The 18,186-nt window shown below is 40.4% G+C and overlaps 2 protein-coding genes and 1 long non-coding RNA gene across 7 annotated transcripts in view; 1 reads left to right on the top strand and 2 right to left on the bottom strand.

Annotated features, from left to right (window-relative positions):
- The window catches only part of CDKAL1 (CDKAL1 threonylcarbamoyladenosine tRNA methylthiotransferase), a 415,738-nt gene extending 410,017 nt beyond the window's left edge, over positions 1-5,721 (bottom strand). Inside the window, exons 1-3 of one of the 3 annotated variants that reach the window (XM_082046383.1) lie at positions 5,633-5,721; positions 4,273-4,310; positions 2,505-2,671 (exon numbers count right to left, since the gene is read on the bottom strand). In XM_082046383.1, coding sequence (XP_081902509.1) covers positions 2,505-2,671 — 167 coding nt within the window. In that variant the 5' untranslated portion in view covers positions 4,273-4,310; positions 5,633-5,721. Of the gene's footprint in view, positions 1-2,504; positions 2,672-4,272; positions 4,311-5,632 lie in introns of those variants that run through there. The other 2 variants (XM_082046384.1, XM_082046385.1) reach the window with 2 other exon arrangements.
- Positions 5,722-5,827: 106 nt separating this feature from the next.
- LOC309437044 overlaps positions 5,828-18,186 on the top strand; it is a 41,083-nt gene continuing 28,724 nt past the window's right edge. The window contains exon 1 of the long non-coding RNA XR_014183477.1: positions 5,828-7,734. This is a non-coding gene — a long non-coding RNA (uncharacterized lncRNA). The remainder of the gene's footprint in view (positions 7,735-18,186) is intronic.
- E2F3 (E2F transcription factor 3) overlaps positions 10,671-18,186 on the bottom strand; it is a 43,199-nt gene continuing 35,683 nt past the window's right edge. For 2 of the 3 annotated variants that reach the window (XM_082046911.1, XM_082046913.1), the window contains 3 exons: positions 16,491-16,605; positions 13,629-13,767; positions 10,671-12,945 (listed from right to left, as the gene is read on the bottom strand). In XM_082046911.1, coding sequence (XP_081903037.1) covers positions 12,680-12,945; positions 13,629-13,767; positions 16,491-16,605 — 520 coding nt within the window. In that variant the 3' untranslated portion in view covers positions 10,671-12,679. The remainder of the gene's footprint in view (positions 12,946-13,628; positions 13,768-16,490; positions 16,606-18,186) is intronic. The other variant, XM_082046912.1, reaches the window with a different exon arrangement.

Below are 18,186 nucleotides of genomic sequence, written 5' to 3'. Positions count from 1 at the left end.
ATATTATGGCACCTGTTGGTTCCCTCCATAAAAGCCATCTTTATAAATTCTTAACTTAAGCCTGCCACCAGCCACAGTAATATCTGACCCAACCTTTCTGTGCTACAGAAGCAGCACGGCAGATCTGCGCCGTGGAGCCAGCACACACCATAGTTTCATAGTTTCAGAACCAACAAGAAGCTTTCTGCAAGAAGCTTTCATTGAAACTCCTGGGATAACTGCCTAATGAGCTAAAAATGTCACTACAAGAATGACACACATCCTGGAACACAATCCTTTGCCTGGACCACATCATTTTGTGCCCACCTGCCCCCTGTTTTTGTTAAAGGTACTTCTGACAGCTAGAAACAATAATTTGTTGATGGAAGATTAATGATCATTAAGTAGACATAACCAACACACATTGCACATTTGCAATGTATTTAGACCTCCTACTGTCTGAACAACATTCTTCTTGAATGACAGAAAAAAAAAAGTATATGGTCAGTGGAAGCAAGGTCAGGTGTCATGGGAGAACTACCGAGATGCTGCTCACCACTGTAGGGAGGAAATCTGTGTGGCCAAACTTAATTTAGAATTGAAGCTGGTCAGTATTGTAAGGGACAATAAAAACGGCTTTTTCAAATGTGTTAATGGCAAAAGACTAACCAGAAATAACATTGGCCTATTACTTGATAAGCATGGTGACCTTATGAACAGGGGCACAGACAAAGCTGAGACGCTTAATGCTTTCTTCGTCTTGGTCTTCAACACCAAAGACTGGGCCCAAACACTGGTCTAGAAAACCATGGCTGTGAGAACAACAGACTCCCAATCAATCCAGAACCTGTGAGGGATTTGCTACTCCAGCCAGATCCCTACAAGTTGATGGGGCCTGATGGGATTCATCCAAGGGTACTGAAAGAGCTGGCTGATCCTATTCATTCTGTGATCCTAATCATTCAATGTGCTTTCTTATGTCAAAATTGCTAAAAACAGGCTGTTAGATAATATACAGTACCTGAATACTTAGGAGAATGGGGCACTAGCGTGAAATATCTACAGACCACCCAGTTGAGCTGTACATAAACTTCTGGCAGAATGAACCTTTATGGTGCCTCACATAAAGACGCGTTGTTATGCCTCTAAAATCTCTTTTGAATACAAATTAACAGGAAAACTGAATTTTCTGTGCATTCCAGACATACTTTATTTTCATCTTTCTAATGCGGGTAAATTTTATCCCCCAGCTTGAAATTAATGGGGGGAAAAAAAATCCCCAAAATCCAGATCTCTGCACTGCAATACGAACTAGAATCAATAACTGAGTTCGCCTATACGTTGCTTAATTCCTCTGCAGCAGAAAGTTGATTCTGTTCTCACGTGAATCACAAAAAGTAAAAGTGAAAAAATATGTTCCATAGTAATTGCATACCATTTCCACTGAAGTAAAAGAGTAAGTTCTAAAGAAGTTTCACTATATCACTTGCAGCATGTACACACAAAAAGTACAGCCTTTGGACGGCGCAGGTTCCAGAAACCAGGTGGAAAGACTGAAGCAAGGAAGATGTACCCATGGTGGGAGAGGATGAGGTCAGGAAATACTTCAGCAAACTAGATATACATAACTCCCTGGGCCCTGATGGGATGCACCCACAAGAGAGACATGGACATACTGGAGACAGTCCAACAAAGGGCCATAAAGATGATTAAAGGACTAGAGCATCTCTTACAAGAGGAAAGGATGAGCGAGCTAGGACTGTTCAGCCTGGAAAAAAGGAGGTTCATGGCAGATCTTATCAATGTTTATAAACACCTGAAAGGAAGGTGCTAAGAGGACAGAGCCAGGCTCCTTTCAGTGGTGCCCACTGACAGGACCAGAGGCAACAGGCACAAACTGAAACACCGGAGCTTCCCTCTGAACTTCAGGAAACACTTTCAACTGTGAGGGTGACAAAACACTGGCACAGGTTGCTCAGAGAGGTTGTGGAATTTCCCTCTTCAGAGACATTCAAGAACTACCTAGGCATGATCCTGGCCAACCAGTTCTAGGTGGCCCTGCCTGAGCAGAGCAATCAGACCAGGTGACCTCCAGAGGTTCCTTCCAACCTAAACCCTTTTGATTCTCAGAATTCTGTTTATATTTCTCATTCCAGATGTCAAAAGGCTACTCCCAGACCGCATTTTGAAGACCTCAGCTTCTATTTAGGCAATTAAGGTGAAGCAGACAATTTTTGAGAAATGCTAAACACATTAAAGCTCAAGCACTATTTTTCCAGTCTGGTTACTCCACTAGTCAATATCTCAGTCATAACTGATTTCTACAGAAAGCTGGTCTAGTACAACAAATTTGCTTAGGAGTTATTCATTATCACTACATTTTATCAACACTATTTTACTCATTTTTATCTTGTATTCTGATTTTACATTAAGAGATAATGAGAATTTCCACCTAATTTTTAGAAGTTGCCAGTGTACACAAGATATGAGAAAAGCAACAAGATAGGGTTGATGCAAGAATTTACCTGTCACTTGGTGGATCATCATCTGTCTGAATATTTTTTTGTGAGTTGCGTTTTCGCACTTTTGGAAAAATATTCTTTCTTACAAACTGCCGATCATGTGGTTTCAAATCTTCTGCTGACACAATATCTTCAATATCTTCAAGCACTGAATCACAGGCAGCAGGCATCTTGAAGAAGCGTTAGAGAAGACTGGTATTAGCAAGCATTTGAATACAAAACCAAGGCCTAGTATCTACTGCATATGTTCTCATAAAGAAAAGTCAGATATGTTTCTGTATATGCCTGCAATATATCATACAGATGAGGGATACTGAGCACATAAAGACAATCAACTATCCAGAGATATTGAATGATGCCCTCTTCCCCTGAGATGCCTCAAACATTGGCAGGGAAAAAGTCACCAACCACATAGATTATTTTTTTTGTTGTACCTTGTCATCTTCTAATTCAAAAACTCCGCAGTTTCTCTGATGTGACATAACCAAGACACTAGTATTCTTAATCATGTCAGGAGTCATAGCAAAATAATGAGTTCACGTTACATGATAGATACACTTCCACTCACATCACAGGAGAAGAATTAAAGATATAGCAGTCAAGTGCCTGCTTCAGAGGCTGTTCTGGTTCTTTTATTTGTGTGATGAAAACAGGTGCACAGTATTTCAACATGTCTTCATAGTCCTTTTGAAAACAAACCATACTATTCCTAGAATTCCTGATCCCACAGACCTTTCATTTACTTCATTCATCAGGAAAGAAGAATAAAAATTCCTGTCCTCAGGTAAAAGATATTAAACAACCTAGCTAGCATAAAACAGATTATCATCTGCCTCATACAATATACTAGAAGATTATTGAAACAGAACTATATTTTCCACAATAAAATATATACGCATATATCCCTCCCAGCAGATCTCAAGATCCAGACCAGTTTTTACAAACAGGAAAAAAAGCTATTTGGTAAAGGAGACTATAAAAAAAAGTTACTGCATTAATCACACACCTCAAACTGTGCTGTGTGTAATTCTTTATCAGAATAAAGTCTGGTTTACCATTGGAAACTTGGTTTTGTAGGTGTCTCAACAGTTTACTATGGAAATCACACAAGGGCATTTCACAGAGTTTACAGGGAAAATACACCACTTTCCTAACTGACAGTGAAGAACAAAACAAACAAGACTTTAATTTCTTTTAAAACCAGATTTCAGGAACAGAAAATTGGCATACAAAAAATTGGCATACAAAATACCTTCAGAGGTTGCATTTGAATTATTCAAGAACATAAGAAGATAAACACCTGTCCATTTTCCCCATATGAGTTCTTCAGTCAAAAGTATACTTAAAAATAAAACTTCATATAAACTGAACCATTACATGTGCATTTAAGTTAAAAAGGAATATAATGCTAACACAAAGAGGATACGTCTGACAAAGGTATTTTAGGATTCTTCTAGATAAAAAAAAAAATCTCAGGATTGATAAAAAAATGCAGCAAAGGATGAACAAAAATAAAAATATGTGAAAAGTCTAATAATAAAGAATATTGTGAGGGAAGTGACATCCCTTACATTACTTCATACCACTAGTAGTATGTACAAATAGGTAAAGTTTTCAACTCAATACAGGGAAGGAAAAAAGTGTTCAATTTGTTGTTTTTTCTCTCTTCCAGGAAAATATCTGATATAATGGAGCAGCTGGCAAAACAAATAAGCTTAGTTTATTTCAGTGGCCTACATAAGAACAAATACAGACAAATGAAAATTCATACCTTTTTAAGCAAGGTCTAAACCCTCTTGGATAACAAACCTGGGGGAAAAAAATAAAAGAAAGAAAGAAAAAACAGATGGTATTAACAAGCAGAAATAGCAGATAGAAAACCATGAGTTAATGTTACTGTCCCACAAGCATTAGTCCTCCCTTGGCAGAAACAGGCTTCTTGCTCAGTTTGACTTCATTAAGAACGAGGACACACGCTGACTGGCTGACAAGGTGGAACAGTCACTACATTTTCCCTGTCCTTCCCTGAACAGAAGCACTAGTCTTCTTGTCCTTCTTTTATGAGTTGTTTTTGTCAAAGTCTGATGTATTTAAGTTCTTTCAGACCTCCTCTAGATTTCTCTCTTCAATCGGGAGTTTAAAATTTTGAATGAAAGGAAAGAGATTAACTATAAATTTTACCTAAAGACATTCACAACTTTTTAATTACGAACATGTAAGGTTTTTTTAGAACAGATTACTTGATATCTGCAGTAGTTCCACACGCATACATGAAATCTTCACAAGCAAATAAACATAGATTCCTTCAGCTATTCTGACCGACTGACTGAAATAAGAGGCAATAAGAAAATAAGAAGTTAACATATTCTTTTTATACTGTGAAGTTGTACATACAGTTTAAAAAATGAATGTTAGTAAATAAAAAACCAATTGAAGCAATGTCAATGTCAACACAAACAAAGCCTTCTTTGGCACAGTCTATTTCGGCTGCTACTCCTTGATTTTACTGCATGTAGGATCATAGAATAGTTTGGGTTGGAAGGGACTTTCAGAGGTCATCTAGTCCAACCCCCTGCAAAGAGCAGGGACATCTTCAACTGGATACCAAGGAGTGCTTCCTTCCACACAGAAAACTTCCATCCATGTGGAAGAGAGCTGCTCTTTCCTCTATTTACCAACAGGTGTCTCCGGTAAAGCCCCGGGCGTTTATCCCCAGGCTTACACAGAGGAGAAGAAAATTGTAGCGTTAACATAACACCAGACGGCCCCACGGCCCGGCCTGGTCCCCTCCGGGCCCCGGAACAAGCTCGTTCTGTGCCCGCGGGCGAGCGGCAGCCTGGCCGCGCCTGACCTGCCCCGGAGCCCGGCCTGGCCTCGGCCCCACACCGGGCTCCCATCCCGCCGACAGCACCCGACCCCCGAACCGCCACCCGGCCGCCTAAGACTCCCGAGGGGCCACCTCTCCCTCCCGGCTTCAACGCGGGGCCCAGGGGAGGCCCCGCGGCGGGTGGGAGCATCGCATGGGCAGGACACCGGCAGAGTCGGGCGGGAGTGGGGGGAACTCGGCCATTCGCGCCACTATCGGGCAGGGAAAAAGGGCGGGGAGCTGAATGGCGAGCCCCGACACTCACCTCGGCCGGGCTCCCCGCCGCCTCACCTGGGCTCCGCCATCGCGGCCGCCGCGCCCCGCCCCCAGCCCCCGCGCAGCGCGGCAGCGCCGCGACGGCAGCCGGCAGCGGCCACAAGAGTCCATGGTGCTCCGCGGCGCGGCGTCGCCAGAGTGAGCGCGGCTGCGCCACCCGGCGGGGCGGGGCCGGGCCGGGACAGCGCAGCGCGGTGGCACCGGGCCCGTCGGCAGACCAGGCCTACCCGCCCCGCGGAGAGAACGCCCGGGTACTTGACAGCCAGGCCGGCGCCCCCGCTCCTTTCGCCGATGGACTGCCGTACGTGGGGGAAGGGCAGAGCTGAGGCCAAGCCGAAGCCGGGGGCAGCGGCCGTTTGAGCCATTGAAGCCTTAACGGCTCTTCACTTGGCCGCTGCTCCGGGCAGCCCTGGCTCTCAGCGGGGAGGGGCGGGAGGAGCAGGTCGCAGCGTCGCTTCCTCCGCTCCGGGGAAAAAAATGGGGTGCAGCGGGGCGCGGCCCGGCCTTCCTACCCTGGCAGCCGGTAACGGGCTTGGCTGGGCCGGCCGCGGGGCACGGAGCCGGGAGGCAGGTGATCCGGGGTCGTCTCTTCGCCGTCCCCGCCGCCCTCACGAATAAGAGGCTGCCCCGTAGTTCCGTCAGCGCCCCCGGGCAGAGTCCCGCTGCTTTGTCCCGGGCGCTCGGGCCGGTTTTCGGAATCTGCGCTCCAGAAACGTGGCTGTACGGACGCGGGAGCTGCGATGCGCACGGCATCGGGTTGCCAAACTGCTGCTGCCGTTACCCCGGGAACATCAAATGTTGCGAGGCTGAAGGTGAAGTCGTGGGGCTGAAAATGGGATTTCCTCCAGCAGTGCACGGTGGCGGCGTTTGAAATGCAAATAACCAGCGGCAGGGCATCTGCTCGGCACCGGGGCCGCACGTCCTCTCCTCGAGTTTCCCAAATCCTTGGAGATTCGCCTTTATTTTAATTGAAAATTAGGCCCAGCAATACGTATCCAGTTAAAGCAGTTGGATTCTGATATATCTGATCCAAAGGAATGATGAACTATTTATTCTTGTTATGGCCACAAAACTTTTTTATTTTTAATAATTAATTTCATCAAAATACAATGCTAGTAGCAACTTTTCTGTTTAGTCTGGAAGACATTAGTAAAAATATTTAATATTAGATGGCTAAAGTTTCTAGCATTGTTTTCCTCCAGTTTAGGGCTAGTAGCAACTTTTCTGATTTATATTTTGGAAAACATTAGTCTGGATGTTTAAACTTGGATGGCTAGAGCTAGGGCTCTAAGCAGACAGGTTGCTAAGTGTATAGCGTCCTTGTTGATCAAAGTGCTGTAGAAGGTGAGCATAATGTTATTGCTTTGTTTTTAACATACACAGTTACAGTTTTAATATACACCTAAAAAGATTATTTATATTGTATCTTTAACATATTTAGAGTACAAAAATCACCCTTTCATTTTGCACATTAAGTTACTGTCTTTAAAAGGTGCCTTTGGAATAATTATTTTATCCTCGAGGTTGCATATTATAGTCTCGCTCGAACTGGAGGGAAAGTGAATGAAAGCCCTGAGTGTATTTCATAATAGGCCTATTGGTCTGCTAGCAGATAAAACTTGGCAACTTCTGCCTGTGGATATCACTTCCCCTTCCTTTCCTTTTTCTTAAAAACTGGTGCTTATTTTATGTCACGGTTATCTGACAATGTTCATAGAAAGAGGGGAAAAAAAAAAAAGATAAGAATGAGAACAAAGTAACAGTAGAGGTTTGAAGAGGAGCATTTGGACAGAAAGAAACAAGTACTTCGTTTAAATCAGTCTTTAAGAACAAATCATTCTAGGCAGGAGTAAGCACTATTAATATCACCCTGGCCTCATGATAGAGTCATTGTTACAGCTTAAGATACATTTGCTTTGTGATTGGTCTTTTTTTAAGCACACAAGTGCTTTTTACAGAGATTCACATTGAGACACTGAGTGATGTGTAATTCATTATTTTTGCAGCATTTCTAACCCAGAAGAGAATGAAGGCATTTTCAAATCAGCAGTTGCATTAATCTAGTTCAGACCTCCTCCTTCATAGTACAGTGTAAGTAGTCCTTAGTTTGTCAATAAGTAGTTATATATATGTTACCATCAGTATTTTAACTGCTTCCTGATAAGGTTAGCAATTCTCTTCCTTTTTCTTTTTTGTTTCCTGTACTCAGTTTACTAAGTATTTCACATGCAGTCCTTTAATTAAACTTCTGTCTTCTGGGAGCACTGTACTTTACTACCCCACAGTTATCTTGACTAGCCAAGTGTCGCCTCTCTGGTTAAACAAATGGGGCAGACATCAGTGCTGGTTTATGGTTGACTAAAAGAGCAAACTACAGAGGGGCTGCAAGACATCTCCAAAAATCTCCAGATGGCCAGGATTGACAAAACAGTACTCATTAAGAGGAGGCAGCGAGGACCAACAGCAGCTCCCAGGCAGGAATAACCCATGAGTCCCATGCCTGGTGCCATAAATAGGCCGTGCTGATTGGTTTCAGCATGATCCAGCAGAGTCCTTACTTTGTCCCGCTGCCAAGAATTCATAATATCAAGAAGCACTTGTGCCAGCACAGTCCTATTCAGTCCTAGGTTGTAGCCACAACATGGTAGTGCACCCTTTAAGTGCTTTCAAAGCTCACAAGTCTAAATTGCTTTGTAGCATATTCATAATAACAAATAAAGCTGTACACAGACTGCTGGTAGTGCAGCAGGTAGCATGGGAAATAGGTGATTCCCCACTGCCTCCTGACTTCAGGGAGAAAGCTTATCTGTGCTCACCTGGGCAAACTGGGCAGTACAAGTGCCAGTACTGGCCTTCTATGTACTGGCAATATACATGCTCCAGTTCCTTGAATGTCCAGGGAATGAGTTTCCAAGTTGCCTGCTCACCTTACTTCCTGCTCTTCAGGGGTGGTAAACTCGAAGACACCAGACTCAGGCTGGCTTACCATCTTCAGTCATTACAGGTTTTGCAGGAGTAGGTAGTTGGAAGATATAAAACCTACTAGGAAAATAAAATACAAATCTCAGATATAGTTTATGGCTAGTAGAAGACCCATCCTTAGTTGTTTTAGAGCATCTCAACTAACATTGTTAGGGAAGGGAAACAGCCAGGGAAGTGAGGGCCCAATTTTTACATGACAAGCTTATTCTGTGATAACTAACATGCAGTTCTGGGTGGAAAAGCAAGTGGGAAGGCATGCAGGGAAAAAACTGAGAGTCCTAAGCTTGTATACAAGAAATTAGATTTCTTCTTCTACTCCTGCTGTATAGGAGAACCTGACTGGTCATTTCTCAGCAACATTCAGTGCCATTAAGAAATGATAACAACCCTTTTTCTGTTAGATATGACACTTTCTCCCTGTTAAGTTTTAGAAAGAAACAAGTGGGTAAAGAAACTCACATGTGTAATAAAGGCAAAACATTCAGCTGATCTTTGCTTAGCTGTAGTATCCAGGCAGATCTTGCTTCAGCAAGAAAAGCACAATGAGGAGATGAGTTCTACTTGTTTATGCCTTTGTTAATATCACTCAATTGACTATGCTATACAGGCTCTTGGTTCACTTAGTCTTGAGAATTGTTGGCTCCAGGAACACTAATGGCATTGTGCATTAACTATGTTACATACAGACAAAAATTAGAACATCCTGCTAAATTTGGTGCTTCTAAATGTGTAGCAATCTCATGTTACAAAAAGTACCTTACAAATCTTTCATTCTTTCTACAACAAAAATGGCCATGTCTGTATCAAGACAAAGGTATAATTTACTCCTCTTTCAGGTATAAGCCAAAAACGGTACAAAGGGATGGCGTCTGTCTTTTTTTTTTTTAGTTCCTCTCCTAAGTGTAAAGGAGTGCATAGTTGCCTATCATTCAGGCTGGTTTTGATAGATTTCTCAATCCTTTTCCATCTGCTGGCAGCCAAGGAATGCAGCACATACAATAAAACCTCCCTGAAACTAGTATTTGTACACTGAATAATGGTGAGGTACACTGTGCTAGCTCAGGAGAGCAGAATTAAGTAGTTCAACTGGCTGTTGGTTTTTTTTCTCCTTTGCAATTCAGCATATCCCAATTTCACAAAGCAGATACAGAAAGCAGAAGGAAAAGGAGAGAAATTTACATGAAAACTGGCAGTCAGTAGCAGATTCTAGGGGCAAATAAAATGCTTGTGGCAGCTAGAGAATGGAGAGACTGAGAACAGGCTAGGGAGCTAGGAGGACAGAAAGAAGACATTGTCATCTTTGCTTCAAAGGGACATCAGAGAACACAGTCCTCTAGCCCTCCTTTATTTATTGGGAAAGAGTAGTGACAGGTGCATGAAGAGATAAAACAGCCTTCTTGTGTGCAGGGAAAATGACAAGACACATATGACAAGACACATATGACTTGCTCAGAAATGTAACATTTAAGCAAACAACCATATTACCACAATTTTATTATCCTGATAGTTTTGACTTTCAGTAACTGATGACTGTGCATCTAGAAAGGTGCTGCACCAAGACCAGAAAGGGAGTACAAGTTTGTAAATGCCCATCTGGTGCAAGAGATTATTGGAGATAACATGAGTAAACAGAACTCCTTTTCAAAGCTACTATTAGGAGACCTCTGGAGAAGCATCAGTAAGGTTAAACAGATCCTCAGCAATTGCTTTCATGTCATTTAATCCTAGAATAACCCAGCTTCTGTGAAGTTTGCAATAAGTCTGCTCATCATTCATATGTAGGGGGCATAAATAAAAAGGTATGCATCCCAACCTCTAGATCTACTATGTCTCTTTACATGTGTCTTTTATTCTTGTTTCACTCTGACTTAAAAAAAAAAAAAACACTGAACTTATTGTTAGCATAATAAAAAAACGGCATTGAAACGTATCTGGTGTCAAATGAGTGTAAGTGCTACTAATGAAAATGATAACAGCTAGGTTGCAAGAATCAGCATGACAGGCACCAAAAGTAAGAAAAATTTAAATAGCCATATACAAATCTAAACTCTTTAAAAAATCTGTTTTATTGATTCATTACCATACAAAATTTATTCAAATTACATCCATCTGAAGTGGTAAGATCAAAGCTAGGGAACAGGTCATCCTTTAATAAATCTATTTACAAAACTCACCATAAGAGCTTTTTTTGTCGTTTTTTGTTGTTTGTTTTTTTTACAGTATTTTACAGAGGTTTTTTTTTTTTTTAAACTAGCATACAATGCAAAGCTGAATTAGATTAGTATTTTGCTCACACACATTGGGACAAGTGTTTAATTTGTACAAAAAAAAGATGGTCTGCGTTAGTCTTTGTGTTCTCTTCCCCCACAAAAGTGCCCCTTTGTCTCACAAATCTTCATGCTCACAAAACTTTTACTTTCCTCTTCCACAAGATGAAAACTTTAAATACTACAATTTTATTTACAGATCCACATCTAAAAAAAACTCTTAAAAAATTACAAACCAGTTAGAAAATATTCTGGCAGTGTTTACAAATTAATTCTATTGTACAAAACTGCTAGATAACTAAAGTGTGAGTTGAGAACATACATCAACTTAAATACAACTGCTGAATCTATGCACACATTTGTACATATAAACACACACTTAACACTGTTTAACAGTTCTTTATGTGTTGCCCTTTATACATTTGTTATATTCCAAAACTCACACAGTCATACAGTTTTTTTTATTAGTACTGTGACTTCTTGCCTTTTCATGTGTGAGCTTTCATAGCAGCAACTCAATGGTACCAGAAAACCTACATACATAATATTCTACTACAGTACAAATAGTACTAATTTTCTGAGTATGACAGATAAGCACAACAGTAATGCAAACAAAAGGTTTATATGGGCATCATCTAATCAACATTTCATTAAGTTAGCCCAGAACATGGCAACATATTTTACACTAAAAAAAAAAGTTATTTAAGACTTCTTAGAATTCCTCTCACGTTCAAAAAATAAATATTGGTACTATACTATACTACCAAAGATCTTCAAAAAATAAATGCAATTCAGTTGATGTGGTACTTACAGCTATGTACTTTGGAAAAGAATTAGTTCCGTTTTGCTGGCGAAGAGAATTATAAAAAGCTGTAAGCAGAGGAAGCGAACCCACTGAGATAAATATGATATATTGAACAAAGCTTGGCATAAGTGTTTTCCATAGAGGGAAAAACCCACAGTGCATCTCTAGTAGGCACTTAACACAAAGCCCCACTTAGTACCACAAAAAGTCATGTACCAGTTCTAATGCACACTGGGGGCAGTAAAATTGAACTGTGCATCTTCGTTCTAGTTTAAAAAAACAACCCACAAAAACTACTTTCACACACACACACAAGCATTTTTAAAAATCTGTGATTACTACGAGAAGTGGCAGAACTTTATACTTTTCAATATTTGCAATATACACTACATTTACAGTGTATTTTTTTATTAAAAGCTTTTAAGGACATAAGTATTTGACCTCATAATGAGACATTTACACAGCTCAAAATGAGCATGACAGCAATTTAAACATTCCCACAAGTAGCTGAAGAATCCCATTTCACACATTTGCATTACTTCATATTTATGGTTCACCGCAGGTACAACCCATGTTGTGACACTCAAAAGACATGCATTCTCTGCAGAAGGCACGACCTGAAATACTATTATAAAATGGTTATTTAGGACTAAACCAGTTCACGGAGCCCTTCTCCATAAGCCCACTTGTCACAGTAAGCAGACTGGGGGAGTGTGAAGACAAAACATTTTATGGTCACCAGCTTGTACTTGCTGACTCAACAAGGTGCTGGAGCTCAGGGTCAAGGAGAAGGCCTTGCTGTTAACGCCTTCACTTGTTCTTTATAGTATTTTAGCAAGTATTTCATTAAAATATCAGCACTGTTTGAGAGCCTAGTTTATTAAATAATGCTCTTCTATAGTAAGTAGGGGACAAATCTGAATGATGGCAGGTTTTTCAATTCCATTAAAAACGATTTAGATAGGGACAGCATTTAAGAGAATCAGCTGTATATAAATTCATCCACCAGTGAAGGAAGCTTCTCTAAATCATAAGCATCAAAGAGGTCACTGATGCCTTCTTCATCCCCAAGGCTCAGCAAATAATCTTCCTGAAGGAGAGGAGGCAGCAAATTCACAAACGGTCCTTCAAAGTTTGAGGGAATTTGGTCCTCGGTCTGTTGGAGAAGGTTGGCTGGAGAAGCCAGTGGAGAGATTGTTGCCATATTTACTGAGCAGTCACCTTGTCCTGAGTTAGCAGAAGCCACTTCTGTTAGAGGAGGGAGAGAAAAACCAGAGATGGCACAATTAATCTAACTCGAAATGTTAGACACAGATCAAACAAAGTAACCACTGCATAAGGAGCCTTTCATAAAGTTTCATTTCAACAAAAAATGGCCTCTGTGTAACTTCCAGCTTGATTTTCATACATTACAAAGGGCTTCTCAAAAATACTTGGGTTGCTATCGCCACTGACTTTTCTACTAAAAATTATTTCACAATGTTAAAAAACTACTGGGGCAAAAAAGATCAAGTATAGTAAGAGATGCCCATTTTTCCGTGGAATTTATAGTCAAAGTAAAAACTTTCTAGGCAACAGATGTCAGTGACCCTGTGTAGCTGCATATACCCATATGCAGAGATTTCTGCCTCTTGTGTTCAGGTGAATCTTGCTACTGCTACTGTCCTATTTGAAAACACAAAAGGAACAAAATTGTTTATTCAATACGGCCTAAGCTTTAGTTACATATGATATGCAACTAGGAAACTTATTTTAAACAACTGATGTAGAGGAAAACATGTTTTCCCCTATACACACTAGAAAGCCACAGTGGAAAATGGAAAATAAAAAATAAAGCCATAAAATAAGAGCTGGATATCTGAAGTTCAAAATGAAATCTTGAATGAGAGCATGAAGGAAGGCCATTAGCATTACAAAGAAAAAAAAATTACCTTTGGAAATGGTTTTGGAAATATTTCCATTGTGGTCCTGACTATAGGCTTTCATGGGACTGAGGGCATCATTTTCCTCTGGGCACAGATAAACTTCAATAGGTCCTTGAGTACTAGATAAATGGATCAATGCACTCTGCTAACAAAACACACGTCAGCAAGATGTTACCCCAATGAACACAACAGAATACTGCCAATACAGAGTAAGTTATTCTCTAGAGGTGTGAGTGTTTAAATACATTTTACACTAATCAAAAGAACCTGAGATCCCCCATGCCCTTTTTTTTTTTTGAAGCTGTGAAAGGCTTGGCTGATGTGTCTTGTAGACTGGCCGAAAACATAAAAGCTTTTCCCACTGTCTGTAGGGCACAAATCTCAGAAGCCCCTCATTTTATGTGTTATATCATAGCCAGAGAGGTATAAAGGATTGAACTAACATTTTCTTACAACCACAATAACCTGGAGCATTCTGATGGAATGGAATTATTGGATGCAAGTCACAGGTTTTGTTGTTCATAACAATATTAGACATATTTGTGTAAATGTTTCTGCTTTAAAAGAATACCAAAATGTCCTTCTCACTCACCCAAAAACACTTCAGCACGAACTCGCACTGAATTCAAATAGCTGTATGTAAATTCCCATGTGTATCAGGGAAGTTTTTCCAAATAACAAAAAAAGAAAATACATATTGTCTTCACTCAAACTTGCTTATGTAAGTCCTTCTGCCCCCTCAAGGCAGCAGCAATAATTTTGATGGTGTTTCTGAATAACAGGAACTTCTAATTAACCTCAAGAAATAATCTGTTCTTAACCTTCACACTACTGATGCAATACAGTAAGATGACACATACAGACAGAAAATCTGCAAAGCTGCTCTTAGTGTTATGATGGAAAATCATAAATGACTCTGGTTATAAATAAACCTGCTCCAGCTGTATTGCATTAATAGTTTTAAAAGGCATGAATACAGGCATTACCTACCTCTTTGCAGACTTGTTTCAAACACATTTTATTGTGCCCTGTTCTGACTTTTATGTAGCATAATAGTGTTTACAAATATGAAGAACAACTACTGAACAGGGATAGCCCAGGGCACAGGAAATAGGAGTACTTAGGAAAGAAAGCTACAGATAATTAGAAAAAAGCAGATGGGAAGAGCAGGATTTGGGGAAGGTACTGTTGAGTGACTGAGGTATGCTAAAAAGACACTGAACTGCAACTGAAAATGCAGGAAAGAAACAGGACTTCTACTGCCTGAAGCTGAAAATTAAATGAGTAAGTTTGGAATAGGGGATAAGGAAGGTCTAGGCGCTAGTTTGAAGGATCATGTGCATTGCCCTCTACCCACTCGATTTCACTGAATTAAAAAACAAAGCATAGTGCCTAAGGGAAAGCAACAGGAAAGCAAGCAATGATAACAGCATATATTTATGGACACTGATAAAAGATATCCCTTCCTCACTGCAGCAAAATGATTTATTCTTCCAAAACCTGCACCAAGGTTCAAAGGGGAAATGGGCCTAATCAAGTGGAGAATGATCTTAGGAAAAGAAGTGACAGGGAATCTGGAGTCTGCTCCTGCCCACCTGGCAGCAGGTAGCCCTGGGCTCAGTGGAACCAGCCCCAACAGGAGTGATGAAGGAATAACAGGGAGTATGAAAGCCTGTCCAGGAGGTTTGTGTTAGCTCTGTCCCTAATTGCTCCTTGAGAGAAGAAATCAGGTACACTTTTTGAATCTCTGAAGCAGTGGCTTGTGCAAATTATTTACGTTCGCCTGATACACTTGAGTCTGTCGTAGCAACTGGGAACTGTAAAGCAGCTCACTTGTACCATCACGAGATAAAAATCCCAGGAACAGCTGAGCCATGTGGTTTTTGAACCAGGGGAGAAGTGAAGAAAAGTAAAGCTACTCCCTAAGGATAACTTCAAAGGAAAGCCACTCAAAGCATTTTTCTCTGTAATTGTGACATAGGTTAAAGAAGCAGCTAAGTTACCTGAGACACCTACCTGAGATAAGGAAACAAAACAAAATGAGGGTGAAGGAATGAGAGCCAGACATCTCATACACAAAAGCTGGCACTCAGAGAGAGTCTGTGCCTTGAGTAGCAAGGGGCAACAGAGGAGGGACACAGATGAACACAGACAACTTCAGAAATAGAAGTACATAAAATAAAATATGAAGGGAATTCCCCATCCCCTATGGACTTCAGAAGGGCAAACTAAAAGCGCACTAGCAGAATGTATGAAGTTTTACATATATATGTACAATCAGTGTCAATGAGGCAAAGAAGATGATAGGAGAAGGAAGGGTGAGAATGGATTCCAGGAGTAAAACACAGGTTTCTACAATAACTTTAATGCTTGAGAAAAGAAAATCCTACATGAAAACACATGTCTCAATAAATTAGGATATCAGTAATAGGAGTCATCAGGATGCTTAAAGCATTGAGTTATCCATGAACTTTATGACAAAAACTGCATAAAGCTAAAAAATAAAGAGCTGAGTATTTTAAGAGAAAGATTTTATATGGTTACTAATGGGAAATTTCAACTGTCAAAGAAGAGCTGTCCTTTACATATTGTATGGCAAAAGAGGATAGTGTGGATTACTCTGAAGTACTGCTGGAATTGAGAGAAAAGGAACAAATAATTATTGCCCTGTGTAAATTGATTTTTAAATTTTCTCTTTCCTTTAAAAAAAAAAAATCTCTAAAGTTCATAAGACAGATAAATATAGGACTGTATGCCAATATAATCCTACTTGGGCATCAGTTTACCACAGTAAGACTCAACAACACACTTGCTTCATCTATAGAAAAATTGTATATAACCTGGAAGGAAAAGCCAGGCTCTCCTTACCTCCACTGGGTCAGGCACTTCAAGTCTTGTTTCTGGAGGAGCTTTCACAACTATAACAGTTTGGTCTTTAAGGCCACTAATTTTTCGAATATCTTGATATGTCACATAAGCTAATGTAATCGCTGTTAAGGACTTCTCCAACTCAGGTTACAATATATTCAGACAATCAGAAGAGGCAGATGTCTTTGAATTATTTTTCCATTTTCTCATGGCTATGTTGCTCTTAGCCCGAAGTTTCCCATTCTCTACACTGGTTGCGATTGCAGTGAAACTGTGTGAGAATTTGCCTTTGATCTCAGAGCTGGGGCCACTACTAAGTGACAGACAGGATTCTCCGTGCTGAGTCCTTCTATTCTTCTTTACATGCAAAGGGCTACATAAGCTAAAGCTCAACAACTTGCCATTACTCACAGACTGCAGGAAGAAATGTTTTTAGACACTTGCAATCAAAATGCAAAGAACTGAAATAATAGAAAAAGTGTAAAAGGAATTTACAGATGCATGTTATTTCCAATATAACATCATAAATACAACAATAATTTCAGGTTTTGTAAACTTTTATATATTCATATATGTATATATTAATTTATATTATATAAAATAATATAAAACCTGTTTAAGCAACTACTTTAAAAACATTGCAGAAAGTTGATTTCTGCATAAGCACAGAATGAACATGAATATTTTGCTGTTCAACCTGAATTTGTCTAAATCAACATGTGTGTTTTGGTGGGTTATTGCACAGTGGTGCTTCACTTACTGACCTGCATAACCAAGGTGTCACAGAGCTTGTGGTCATGACCTGCAAAACAGCCACGATTGCATGCAAGTGGCTCCAGCTCTCAAGTTTTGTCATCTGTGAGCTATCTAGCATAATATTAATGCCATACAAATAAAGAGCCTAATTTATTATTATACCTTATTCTATATTATTATACTCTTGGGGGATATAAACGTGAACAATTTTGGTAAACGTCTACTGTTACCACACAGTAAAACAAACCGCCCAAGCTCAAAACGCCAACACAAAGAACATCTGACTTGGACAAAATGCAAAGTAACAAGTCAGGGGGCAAAATGACAGGTCAGCTTTCAGGCAAATAGCTTTTATCAAGGCTTCTACCACTCCTTTAGTGAGGTTTAGTAAGGTTTGCAGAGTGCCAATTACAGCAACAGCGGCTGTCATGGTACCAACGAAGGAAAGGATTGCATGGTTTTCAAATAAAACAACATTCTTCATTGCTGTAGCTGAAGGCTCCCTGCACTAATGCTGGGCATATTTCAAAATGTTCAAGGTAGCAATCAGTTACTATCTGATTCTATTTATAAGGGAAAGGAGGAGGCACACAGCTGGGGCACAAACAATGTTTTGGCACTACCTTATCATGAGGGAAAAGAAAAACATTTTCAAAAGCAGAAGCTTTGCCTTCAGAGGCAAAGCAAAGGAAGAAAGAGGCTTCTCAGTTCTGTGAGTGTTGAGTGGGTCACCTCATGTCAGACTTCAGTGAGGTGAGTGAAACACCACGCTGGGATGGATTCAGATTCATCCCCAGGCTTCACACTTCTACATTCCTTCCTCAATAGTCACCAGTATTATCAGTAAACTTGCAGTCACGGAAGGATTTGGGGAATACGCTCTGCTAAATCCAAAAGCATGAGGCCAACACGCTGCTAATGCTGATCCCTCCTCGCCCAT

The sequence above is a fragment of the Streptopelia decaocto genome, assembly GCF_964273445.1.
Source record: "Streptopelia decaocto genome assembly, chromosome: 2".
Taxonomy (NCBI): domain Eukaryota; kingdom Metazoa; phylum Chordata; class Aves; order Columbiformes; family Columbidae; genus Streptopelia; species Streptopelia decaocto.
Note: the sequence above shows the minus strand (reverse complement) of the source record. Positions and strands in the feature narration are given on the sequence as shown.